The sequence below is a fragment of the Lepisosteus platostomus genome, chromosome 5 (assembly GCF_059453375.1).
Source record: "Lepisosteus platostomus isolate fLepPlt1 chromosome 5, fLepPlt1.hap1, whole genome shotgun sequence".
NCBI lineage: Eukaryota > Metazoa > Chordata > Actinopteri > Semionotiformes > Lepisosteidae > Lepisosteus > Lepisosteus platostomus.
Window position 1 is genome coordinate 25659592 of NC_142615.1, and position 12813 is coordinate 25672404.

Genomic DNA, 12813 nt, shown 5'->3' on the forward strand with positions numbered 1-12813 from the left:
TATCAATATAAAGTTTTAATTTAATTTTAATAAAATATAATATAGTTATAATTTTAATATTTTTACTAAATCACATAGAGCCGAATTCATATAAATTCAAATAAAAATAAGTCAAATAAAATATCCACCTAAAACTCCAATCTCCAACTAAAACTCTTAAGAGCAACCAATTATTCCTCCTCCCTCACAATCCAAGAAAAAATAAATTACAATATATTTTACATTTTTTGGAATTTTAATAAATTCCATTCTGAATTCAAAATAAAATACAAAGATCTCAAACTAGAACTATTCTAAGCAACCAATTATTTCTCCTCACTTACAAATCAAGAAAAATAAAGTTATAATATACTATATATTTTTTTAATTTTACATCAGTTTACATCAATATGATTTTTACATCAAAATGTAAATGTAAATTTCTTGTTTCTTTTCCATTTAAACTTAAATTGTTGTTTGTCTGCCTGTTGGAGAAGACAAGAGAAGACTGGTCACTTACTGGCTGAGCTGTGCAGCACCAGGACAGCGAGAGAGAAGATGGATAGGCAGCTCTCCATTGTCATCAGGACAGAGCAGCTGAGACCCCTGTCTTCACCCCTGAGCTCACAGGGTAACTGAGCTGCTGTTTCGCACCCCAGACCCCCAGTAACAACACAGCCCCCCGCCCCGCCAATCACACACAGCACTGCCTTTTCAGACTGAGAGCAGGAACCTCTCACACATATATATCAGAGCCACATCACTGCTTCCTCTCCCTGAAGACACTCCCAGCAGCGCGGAGAAGAGGAGAGACAGGAGAAGCTCTGTGTCTCACTGGAGGCAACACAGATACAGATACAGACAGCAGGGCTACAGGTGCTGCAGGGGCAGGAAGAGATCTGATATTAAACTAAAAAAATTGTAGACAAGTATTATATTTTTAAATCAGTATCAAGATAATCAATTATGTATATATGGTCCTGTAATTCCTGCTGTCTGTATCAGGAAGTGTCTAGTGATTGGTGTCCAGAATGTGGTCCTTTGTGCGTTGCTGTCTGTTTCAGGCAGTGTCCAGTGACTGGTGTCCTGAATATAGTCCTGCGTGCCTTGCTGTCTGTGTCAGGCAGTGTCCAATGACTGGTGTCCTGCAGTGACTCATAGAGTTGTTGTGTCTCCAGACAGAAATGTCTTCTGGTCATGGTCAAGGGCAGTGTGAGGACAGCCTGTGCTCAAGGTGGCAGTGAGGTCATTCAGGTCAGCACAGGAATATGGAGACAAGGTGGACTGAAGAAGAACTGGCTGTCCTGTGACTGTGATCAATAATTTAAATGAAAAAGAAAGAAAAGCCCAGCAGTGATTGTTCCTTATGTACTGAGCCTGTTGGACAGCAGCTCTTCCAGTTGACTCCCTCAGACCCTGAGTCTGTCTCTGTACAGCTACAATCCAAACAGATGTTCCAGCCCCTCCAGTTGTGACCCCAGTGTCTCTTTGTGTGGAGCCGACTGCATGACTGAGACTCTCTAACAGCACAGTGGAGCTGAACTGATACTGATGGACTGATACACCCCAGTCTGAACAGTGTGAAGGCACAGCCCACATCCTCTTCCTTATTATGATAGGTAGTAGGAGCAGCAGTAAAATATTAGTAGTAGCAGTAGTATCAGTGGCAGCAGCAGTTGTGGTAGCAGTAGTACCAGAATGGAGGCTGACTCTCAGAGCCCAGTGTCAGTATGAGGAGAAGCTCTCAGACCTGACTCCTGCCAGAGCCTCTGAGCCTGAGTGGCCATGAGCCCTGAGCTCCTCAGCAGCTGAGAAAAGCCTCCTGTCTCCTGAGGTCACAGTGTGGTTGAACACCTGCGCTGTCTTCCTGCTCCTTCTCTTCTCTCTCCCCTTTCCTGTCTCTCTCGCTGTGTGTGCTCTTATCTGTCCATCTCTCTCTCCTCTTCTCTCACTCTGACAGTCTGTGCAGAGTATCTGAAGGGGTTGTAACATTGATCGGCAAAGGAAAAGACTTCTCAGAGGCAGAATAATAAAAAAAATCTTTATCTCCTCTCAGTCAGATTCACAGCTCAGACTCACACACAAGCTCTGGGTCCTTCAGTACTTTACCCAAACTCCTCCCTCCTGAACACACAGAAGCTCATCTCCATCCTTCTCTTTATCCTGACAATCCAGAACCAGAGGACATTGAGACAATCAGTGCTGCTACATGAACAATATCAGACAGAACAGCCTGGACTCAAGTCACATCTCCCCCTTTTCTCCTTCCTCACAGCCTCTTAGAGACAGAGAAGAGCGCCTGGTTCTCCTCTCCATGAACAGGGCTCAGGGGTCACTGATCTGGCAGCTGTGAGCTCTGTTCCAGGTCAGAAGCAAGAAGCTTCTATTAACCCTTTCCAGGCCCTCCAGCCCTTCAGTATTACTGCCCTGATTCATTGTTTTTACTGTAAGTCAGCCTCCATCCCTCTGTCAGAAGTGTTTTACTGAAAATTGAGCAATATGTGATTATCTCTTATTATTATTTTTACTGATTTAATGAACAGCAGTATTGCTAATCTTATAAGTGTAATATGATTATTAGCAGCAGCAGACTGATGGTCTTGTCTACAATAGTGACCAGTTGACCAGTCTGTAGCTCTGAGCAGTGGGACTCAGATCACACAGAAGACCTGTCTGTGTGTTAGTCCACACCAGCCCTGGGATTCAGCGTCTCCCACACGTCTCTCACGGAGTCTTATAAATATACAATTAAACAGAGTCTGATAACAATTATACAGTTAATTAAATCACCAAACTGAGTGGAAATAAAACCAGGAGATGATGCTCTTCAACCTTAAAAGCGTTTATTACAGGGACTTGTGCCCTTTCTCTTCTGCTCTACCGGAGTATGCTTTACAACGCATTAGTCTGTGAAGTAAACTATTTTTTTTGTTTAATAAATTGTATTCCTCGGTTTGTCGGTCTCCTTCTCCAGCTGTTATGAATCGCCTCTCTTCACAGCCTGGTGTTTTTTTCTTTTGGAGATGATACAGTATATCTGTAAGAAAAGCCCCCCGGGCTCCGGACAGGAGTCTCCTCCAGTGGAGACGCGCTCTGCTCTGTCAGAAAGAGCGCTGTGACGTCACAGACACCAGCCAGAGCGCCGGGATCAGAGAGCGAGACCGCTGAGAGCACGGAGGAGAGATATTGATAACTTATGTATCGACAACCACTTAATTCAACTAAAAAACCTTAGAATCATCAATTAACTTCACCGATTGGTGAGTACTGATTATTTTCTTTCTTTAAATTCTTTAAATATCTAGAAAAGAGTCAATACAGCCTGTATCGATCAAATACAAATACCAAATGCGTTTAGTGTTCATAATGTTCAATCCCAAATTAAAGAATGATTATTCAAATGATTGTTTAGAAATTGTATTCTAGAGCTTGAAAATTATATTCCAAGTTGATAAATTTGTGTAGGTAACAGTTTAAATGCATTTTTCCACTGTTTACAAATTATAAGTATGGTAACCACGGCGACACGTGCCACTTCACTGTGCCCAGCTAGGTGTCTCGCCTTCGTCACAAAGAGTGGTTTGACGTCACGGACTAATACTAATGCGAGTGTATTCATATTTAATATTAGTGAGAGTACAATCGGTAGCTTTAATATTAATGCTAGTGTTCATGTCAGTATTAATGGTGATTGCGCTTCTGATAGTTTTGATGCCAGTATTCATGTTAATATTAGTTATAATTATAGAGTTACTGTTAGAGTATTTACACTAGTAGTCATGTTCGTTTTAGTGATAGCATTACTGTTATTATTAGTATTAGTAGTGTATTAGTAGTTTGTGTCAGTGATAATGATAGTGTAATTCTTAGTGATAGTGTTACTGTTTTAATGTTAGTGGCATTTGTGTTAGTGTTAGTTATACTGTATTTGTAGTTATGAGTGTTTGTGTTTTTGTCTGTGTGTGTGTGTTGGTGTGTGTCTATAAGTATTTGTAGTCTATATGTGTGTATGTGAATGTGTGCGAGTATGTGTGTGAGTGTCTGATTGTGTGTATAAATGTATGTCGTGTCTGTGAGTGTGTGTTGTGTCTGTGTGTGTGTCTGTGAATGTGTGTCTGTGAGTGTGTGTAGTGTATGTGTGTGTGTGTAATGTCTGTGTGTGAATATGTGTGGGTGGGTGTCTGTCAGTGTGTGATAATGTGTGTGATTGTGTGGGTGTATATCTGTGGGCTTGGGCTCCACTCGTGTGTCTGACAGAAGTGACCCATCAACAGGTGTTGAGGTCCAGAGTCGCCTGAGAATGGAACCACTTTCTAGATTCCAGACCAACGTCCAGAGAGCTGTGAGTGCTCTGTTTTTATCACTATTACTAGTAATGACAGCAGTAGTAGTATTAATATCAGAATTAGTATTAGAATTTGTAGTCATGGTCATAGTAGTAGCAGCAGAAGTAACAACAGTGGTAGTTGGATTATCCAAGCACTTACTCCAGGAACTACAGTATTACACATTTATACTCTATTTTCCAGGTATGTTTTGTAAAGTGCTTTGATGTTCTGGATTAAAAGGCAAAATATAAGACAAAAATTGATAGATTGATTGATTGATGGACTATGAGAGTGAAGTCTGGTCGAACTTGTTTGTCTAACTGAACTGTCCTGTCCACAGATGTCAACAGAGGTGAACAGAGAAGATGTCCAAACTCACCAGAGACTGGAGACAAGTTTGAGAGTCAGGCCCCAGACCCAGAGAGCTGTGAGTCCACTGCTGGTCTTCTTCATATTGTGATTCTTCCTCTTCTTCCTCCTCCTGAAATAAAAGCTCATCGCAGTAGCAGGGCTCTGTTGTCTTCTCTTGAGGAGGAGAAAGACTCTACCTGACAGTGTGTGCATCTGTTAGTGTGTGGGAGTGTGTGTCTGTGGGTGTGTGTGCTTGTGAGTCTAGTCCAGCCCGTGTCTGTAACAGAACTGTGTCTGACATCCCCAGATCAGGAAGGAGGTAACAGGAGACTCAGCCAACACAGGAGCCAAACCCAAGACCCCAAGAAAAGCAAGTCTGCATTATTATTATTATTATTATTATTATTATTATTATTAGTAGTAGTAGTAGTAGTAGTAGTAGTAGTAGTGAGAGGGTGAGTGTGTGTGAGGTTGTGTGTGAGAGAGGGTGAGCATGTCTCAAACTCCATTCCTAGAGGGTCTGGTGAATCATCTGGTTTCCTGCCCAGAGGTTTTGGTTACAAAGTTGATCTAATTTTTTAATTAAACAAAAAATATTCTAATACTGTACCTTTATCCAGACCTTAAATATCCAACTGTGCCTTGAATATTTTGAGTCTTCAACAGTGAGAGACATCAAAATATATTATTAAACACATTATTTCCACATCTTCTTATGAAAATAATTAGATTAATTGTTTAATTGGCTAGCCCCGTTTGGAAAGAAAACCTGGAGATGCACCTGGCTCTCCAGGGATTGTGATTGGGCTTGAGACCCCTGGTCTATCAGAACTGGCCCCTCAATAGGGATGTTGGGGATCATGAAGCTGGATAGCTGAGGGCTGGACACTGCGTCTGGATCGAGGATGACAGGCCACTGTCATGTAGGGTCATCTTGGCCCATGATGATGATGTGTGTTTGTCTGACTGGCTGGTAACTCTGTTTTCTCCTCCCCAGCACCGCCTGGAGAAACTCACTCAAGTTGAGAGAGGAATGGCCGAGCAGAGAGAAGGGTGTCACACCGAGACCTGGGGCAGATCCCACAGGAACGTGAGTATTGGCTTCAACAACATGGTTGGATAGCTTGTTCCACGCACCCACCTCCCTCTGCATACAGTAGTGCCTCCTGTCCTGACTGTAGGGTCTCATCCAGCTCTCTCTTAAGATAAGCCACCCTATCGGCTTCAACAACTTGGCTAGACAGCTTGTTCCACACACCCACCCTCCTCTATGTAAAGAATACTGTATTAATACTGTTAGACTAAGAATAAACCTGTACTGAGACACAAACTTGGTTGGCTTCTGCTGGTGAGACTAAAGCAGTCAACTTGCTGACAGGTCTTGACAGAGGTGGATGTGACCCTGAAAGGCCGGAGAGGGGCAACCTATACTGAGGCACTGAGCAAAGATTCTTCCAGTGTAAGACAACCAATGTGTTCTGCTCAGGATGATGATGGTGATGCAGATGGTAGTGTAGATAATGAAGGTGGTTATTATGATGATGTTGATGGAAAGGTGTTGATGATGATGATGGTGGACATGATGATTGTCATGATGAAGAAGGATATGGTGATGAAGATGGTGGAGATCATTTATTAGAAATGTGATGAAGATGATGGTGACGAAGATAGTGGAGATTATAATGGTGGAGGTGTTGATGATGGTGACACAGTCATGCCTGTGTGTGGCTGTGTGTGAAAGGGAAGGTGGGGTTGGATCAGGTCTGCTGCTGTCATCTGATAAGACTGTCAGAGGAAGAGGGAGCAGACTCCCCCTGCGTCTCACCCCGGGCAGCCGAGAGCTGCAAGTCTGTGAGCCTGATATGTCTGTGACATCTGTCGAAAGTTTGGTTTCAGCTGCAATGTTGGTGACTGTGATTGCTGGGAGACCAGGGGCAGGGCTTGGTCCTCCTAGAGAAGACCCTCTCAGTTTTCTCTCTGTCCTCCTCATGCCCTCTCTGTGCCCCTGTCCCCTCAGGCCAGCCAGCCAATCACCAGGCAGGAGACCGAGACCCAGCTGTGGAACTACCCTAAGGGCCCGGAGAGGGATCTGCAGAAGGACAGGGCATGGACCTCCTCCTTGGCAGCCCACATACCCCATTGCTCGCCCCCTCACACACCCCCTCACCCACCCCCTGGTACACCCGCTCACCCGGGCCTGACCCCAGCGGCCCTGTGGCGGCTCAGGGAGGGCCTGCAGGTCGAGCTGAAGGGGCTGCTCCAGGAGGAGGAGATACGGGTGCGGACCTGGGCTCAGAACATGATATCATCTATCCAGCTGGACTGCCTGGCGCTGTACAATGAGCTCCTGCCTGACTTTGAATCAGAGGGTGCATACGCGGGATTGGTAAGTCCCTTAAACCCCTCCCCCTTGCTTGAATCACACTGAGGTATGCAGGGGCTGGGGCGACTCACCTCTCCAAGACACCTGCGTCATCCCACTCCCATTTCACCTCAACATGGTTCTGAGAAAATCTCCTGTCCCCAAGGGGAGAGAGACAGGAGCCGGCTGGGCCTCCAGCCCTCTGTTTATTCAAGATTATTGCCTCAGGAGGTGGGTGAGGTGGAAGACACACTGTCTACAGATCACCACTAGGGACAGCGTAAAGCAGGGGGTGAGACTCTTGATCATGGATAAGGATAACAGTGGGATGACTCCCCCTCTCTTGACTCACTGCCTACTGATGATGTTATGTCACTCCAGCTCCTCCTCATGGTGGTGTCTGCAGTCAGGCAATTTGGAGAATTGTTGAGGGATGATGATGAATATTCACCTTTCTTGTTCTCCCAGGGCACAGGAATCATGAAGCAGGACAACTATGAGGAGGTGAAAGAGGCGCTGAAATCCTACTTCGAAAATACAGTGGCCAGGTGTGACTTATCTGAGGTGAACAAGTGCTTCCGCCAGGCTGCAGCTGAGCTTGACCTTATCCTGCAGAAGTACCTGGGAGATGTTGTGGCCGAGGTCTGTGAATAGCAGATTTATTTTGATAAAAGACATTTCTCATCCCCTTCTATTGTTGGTGTCTATTTCATGTAAAGGATTTGACTTGAAAATAAAATGTTTAATCGACTTACAGGGAGTCTTCTTTAAGATGTGTATCGGATAGCTCTCCACTGTCACTTTACTGGACTTTTGAAGTAACCAATCTACAATGAAAATATATACTGCACATCTTAAGGAACATGAAGAGAAATCCGTGTGCTGATTGTCACCAAAAATGTCACAAATTAACCGCCAAACTGTTTAACATGTCCAGCCACCTCTTCCTATTTTGCAGTGATTATAATTCTTTCAGTTTCTTCTCTTGTATTTTCCTTACTGTTTCACTGCCCCCTTTCCCCATGTGGAGATTGATCCACAGACGAAACCCTGTTTCACCATTTGTTTGTTCAAAGTCTTTGGACTGACTTGCGACTTGCAAAGTCCCAGTGGCACAATCAGTCAGTGTGCACAGCAGAGCCATGGCGATGTTGTGTGTTCACACCTCACCTGGAGCAATGGCACCTACAGATCATATACAGCTTAACATCTCATATACAGCATTTGAGCTATTACCAGAAAACGCCTGGTTTTGAATCCCAGTCACTGCTGAGGGACAGTCTTTTTACAATTAAGAATTTAAATTGCATAATCTTTAGATTTTTAATAATTTGAAACTGTGTATTACAGAATGTCAATCATTAAACATTAAAAAGTAGGTATATTTTATAGAAGAAAGATTGCTCTTGTGGACAAAAGTACACAACCTTCCACCTTCATCATAAATATTTTAATTATGCATAAATATTTTATGCATCAAAGTCTTTAACTTGGTAACTTAAATGGGTTCTGGTTTTAACATGCTTGTTCTAACATTATTAAGCTTATATTCTGTAATTCATAAAAAGTTATAACGTTTTATCCTTTTCTAAGAATACATAGTAAAAACACCACTTGCTGTTATTGTAAAAAAATACATGTTGTAGTGATTTAACATCACTTGATAGTTATATTAATATGGGATCGTGTAACTAATCACAAGTGGACGTTTTGGAAACATTTTGACATTCGTTTCTTTTAAAAAAAACTTCTTTGTCGTTGTAGTGGTAATGAGCACTGTAATTGTCACGAAAGCTTTCTTTCCGGCCCCTATGCGGACGACACAATCCGGGGTTGAGTGAGGAAACACAGGGAAAAAGTCATGCAGGATACGGGAATAAAAACAGGGGGGCGTGTCCATGGAGTGCTGGCGGTTGGGGAAGGTGTAGCGAGGCAAACAATCCGGGGACGAGTCCAAAGAGAAGCCCAAAAAGAAGGCAAAAGTCCATGGCCAGGAGATCCATCCAAGACAGGAGATTAAAAACCAGAACCGGGTCGGGACCGGCAAGGGGAACAGGAACAGAAACTTAAAACCATGACGGAGCCAGACACATCCAGGACCCGGGCTCGCATGATACAGGAACCAATGCAGAGCCCAGATTGGCGTCTGCGTCTGGCTTATAAGGGGGAACAGAAAAGGGGCTGGAACAAGGGACAGGTGTGGGGAATAAGGCAAACAAGGAAGGTGTAACGTTGCCATAGCCGGCCCAGGGACGCCAAAATGTAATGTAGTGTGCTCTCTGAAGGCACCAGTTCTGTAGGGTTTGGGCATTTACCGGGACAATTATTAATTGTAGCAGTAAATCACAAAATTGATTCTTTTGATGGCTTTAGAATCCAACCATGCGATATAACTCAAACAACGCGCACACACAGGTTCTAATACAGGAGGATACTTTTATTAATACATAGAATAAGCATGTAAACCTAACAGATCTTATCGAGAGGGTTATCAGAATACAAAAGATATATATATTCAGTCAGTTACAAAGAGTTACATATATCAAGAGGACATACGTTCAGTATATCATTCATTAAGACCGTTTCGTAAATGCACTTGGTTATAACTTCTACATTAGATACTCAAAACAAGTACATAACTCTTAGGAATTAAATTGATATCAACTGGTTGGGATAACAATTGAATTCTCGAGCTGTAATGCATTGAAGTTGAATACTCATCCAATCTCTGGGGATTCAGATCTCCTGCGAGCACAAAGAAACAGTTGCAGGCTGTTGCTGTCCAATCCGCGCTCTCTGGCTCCGTGCCAGGCTGTGCTGTGCAGCTTGCGATGGTACGCTGCTGATGCTCACTGACCGGCTAGTTAGTGTTGGCTTTAACTAGCAAAGTTTGTGCACAGGAGAAAAGATGACTGTGAGTTCCAGCAAGTCAGGAAGAGGACCGGTTCGTTCCTGGTGAAGAGCTAGTTCTGAATAGTGATTCAGCTGTCCACAGTTCCGACCTGTTCATGAGGCTTGCTGCTGGTGCTAACCTCGGGTGGATCCTCTGGTTACTCTCTGGCAACCTCCGCTCTAGACTCTTAGAACAAAGGAAAGTTCTGGCACTCGGACACACTGGCCGTTCCGTGGTTGTCTGGGCTGAGTCTCAGGATGGTCAGGAGGCACTCTGCGAGAATGTCCTGCCCTTGGGAGCCTTCTGCTCCTGGGCCGTCCTGCCCTGGAATTCTCCTTTGAATTCCCTTTAGAACAGTCCACAGAATCCTCTCCAGAATCTCACTGAATCTTACTGAATCTGAATCTCCCAGGCTCTCTGTGTTGCCTGTTTTTACCTGGAGGAACTTCAGCTCATTGATTGGCTGAAAGTTCCATGGGCATCAGAGTCCCACGTGGATTACTCGGCCCTACCAGTCCCTGATTGGTTGATCAATGTGAGATATGAGTCACTTACTCCTGACACTTAGGAATGCAGTCCAGATGTCCATCTGGCACTCCCTAGACAGATAGGCGCCAATGGATGACCATTGATCATGATAGCCAGGCTTAGCTAAGTGCATCCCCCTTTGGGAGCTGTCCTAGGAAACCTTAAATCAAAGGAACCCTTAAATCAGCCTGCATGAATAGTTTCTCTGTGGCTGCACCACAGAGATGAACAGAGAGATGAGTCCTAATTTGGGAAAGCACAGCAACACTTAATTCTGCCTTATTAATCAGACTCGCCGCTACACCCTCTTGAGCACGCCTGATCTCGTCTCATCATGGAAGCTAAACAGGGATGGGCCTGGTTAGTACTTGGATGGGAGACCGCCTGGGAATACCAGGTGCTGCAAGCCTTTAAGCGCAGGAGGCGCCCTATCCCCACTCGCTCGCTCATTCCCCTGTTCACACGTGCAGTGCGGCTTGTCCGTCTGTTTATTTGTCAGCTTTGGCGAGACACGGGTTCTTGTGTATTAGCGTGAGTGATTTTTATTCTGATCAGGAACAGTTTTACAAGTCCGCAAAGGATCGAGGAAAGGTTTATCGCCAGCTGAAAAGAGACACAGCGCTTCAGCTGTGGAGACTTGTTCGGCTGGCGTTCGGGGAGTCGCGTTTTTCAGAAATGTATTGAGATCGTTTTCCACAGAGCTCAAATGTCAAAGCACATCAGCAGCTCTCCACAGCGATCCTCTATAGCGCCCTTTCTCCCGCAGCTCCGTCCTCAGTGGAAGGAAGCAAGAGTGAAAGGCTGAAGTGAAATAGAGCGGGGACGAAGGCAGTGAAGAGAGAGAACGTGGGAAGAAGAGAAAAACGCAAGGGTAAAAAAGCAGCGTCGTTAAAGAGGTGACGGAGCTGTCCTCTCTATAAGAAGGGTGCCAGCGAGCATTGCTCTTGCTTACGGCTACATCCCCTTGAGCACGCCTGATCTCGTCTGATCTCGGAAGCTAAACAGGGATGGGCCTGGTTAGTACTTGGATGGGAGACCGCCTGGGAATACCAGGTGCTGTAAGCTTTTAAGCACAGGAGGCGCCCTATCCCCGCTCGCTCATTCCCCTGTTCACACGTGCAGTGTGGCTTGTCCGTCTGTTTATTTGTCAGCTTTGGCAAGACATGGTTGCTTGTGTATTAGCGTGACTGTTTTTTATTCTGATCAGGAACAGTTTTACAAGTCCGCAAAGGATCGAGGAAAGGTTTATCGCCAGCTGAAAAGAGACACAGCGCTTCGGCTGTGGAGACTTGTTCGGCTGGCGTTCGGGGAGTCGCGTTTTTCAGAATTGTATTGAGATCGTTTTCCACAGAGCTCAGATGTCAAAGCACAGCAGCAGCTCTCCACAGCGAACCTCTATAGCGCCCTTTCTCCCGCAGCTCCGTCCTCATTGGAAGGAAGCAAGAGTGAAAGGCTGAAGTGAAATAGAGCGGGGACGAAGGCAGTGAAGAGAGAGAACTTGGGAAGAAGAGAAAGACGCAAGGGAAAATAAGCAGCGTCGTAAAAGAGGTGACGGAGCTGTCCTCTCTATAAGAAGGGTGCCAGCGAGCCTTGCTCTTGCTTACGGCCACACCCCCTTGAGCATGCCTGATCTTGCCTGATCTTGGAAGCTAAACAGGGATGGCCCTGGTTAGTACTTGGATGGAGAGACCGCCTGGGAATACTAGGTGCTGTAAGCTTCTAAGCACAGGAGGCGCTCTATCCCCGCTCGCTCGCTCATTCCCCTGTTCACACGTGCAGTGCGGCTTGTCTGTCTGTTTATTTGTCAGCTTTGGCGAGACACGGGTGCTTGTGTATTAGCGTGAGCGTTTTTTATTCTGATCATGAACAGTTTTACAAGTCCGCAAAGGATCGAGGAAAGGTTTATCGCCAGCTGAAAAGAGACACAGCGCTTTGGCTGTGGAGACTTGTTCGGCTGGCGTTCGGGGAGTCGCGTTTTTCAGAATTGTATTGAGATCGTTTTCCACAGAGCTCAGATGTCAAAGCACATCGGCAGCTCTCCACAGCGATCCTCTATAGCGCCCTTTCTCCCGCAGTTCCGTCCTCAGTGGAAGAAAGCAAGAGTGAAAGGCTGAAGTGAAATAGAGCGGAGACGAAGGCAGTGAAGAGAGTACGTGGGAAGAAGAGAAAAACGCAAGGGAAAAAAAGCAGCGTCGTAAAAGAGGTGACGGAGCTGTCCTCTCTATAAGAGGGGTGCCAGCGAGCCTTGCTCTCGTTTATGGCCACACCCCCTTGAGCACACCTGATCTCGTCTGATCATGGAAGCTAAACAGGGATGGGTCTGGTTAGTACTTGGATGGGAGACTGCCTGGGAATACCAGGTGCTGTAAGCT

At 45.2% G+C, this 12813-nt stretch overlaps 1 protein-coding gene and 2 pseudogenes across 7 annotated transcripts; all 3 read left to right on the plus strand.

The window, feature by feature from the left end:
• Window positions 1-3127: 3127 nt before the first annotated feature.
• LOC148665458 (uncharacterized) lies at window positions 3128-7770 on the plus strand. Of its 7 annotated transcripts, none has more exons than XM_088631611.1 (8): window positions 3128-3239; window positions 4254-4321; window positions 4648-4734; window positions 4966-5028; window positions 5656-5748; window positions 6037-6117; window positions 6676-7044; window positions 7489-7770. In XM_088631611.1, the coding sequence occupies exons 2-8, from the start codon at window positions 4280-4282 to the stop codon at window positions 7672-7674; spliced, it is 921 nt and encodes a 306-aa protein (XP_088487737.1). In that variant the 5' UTR covers window positions 3128-3239; window positions 4254-4279; the 3' UTR covers window positions 7675-7770. The 7 variants fall into 7 exon arrangements, with proteins under 7 accessions (XP_088487737.1, XP_088487734.1, XP_088487731.1 ...); XM_088631605.1 differs by lacking the exon at window positions 3128-3239 and adding an exon at window positions 3598-3666; XM_088631612.1 differs by lacking the exon at window positions 3128-3239 and adding an exon at window positions 3614-3653.
• A 3617-nt stretch (window positions 7771-11387) lies between these two features.
• On the plus strand, window positions 11388-11506 carry LOC148665459 (5S ribosomal RNA; annotated as a pseudogene).
• Window positions 11507-12694: 1188 nt separating this feature from the next.
• On the plus strand, window positions 12695-12813 carry LOC148665460 (5S ribosomal RNA; annotated as a pseudogene).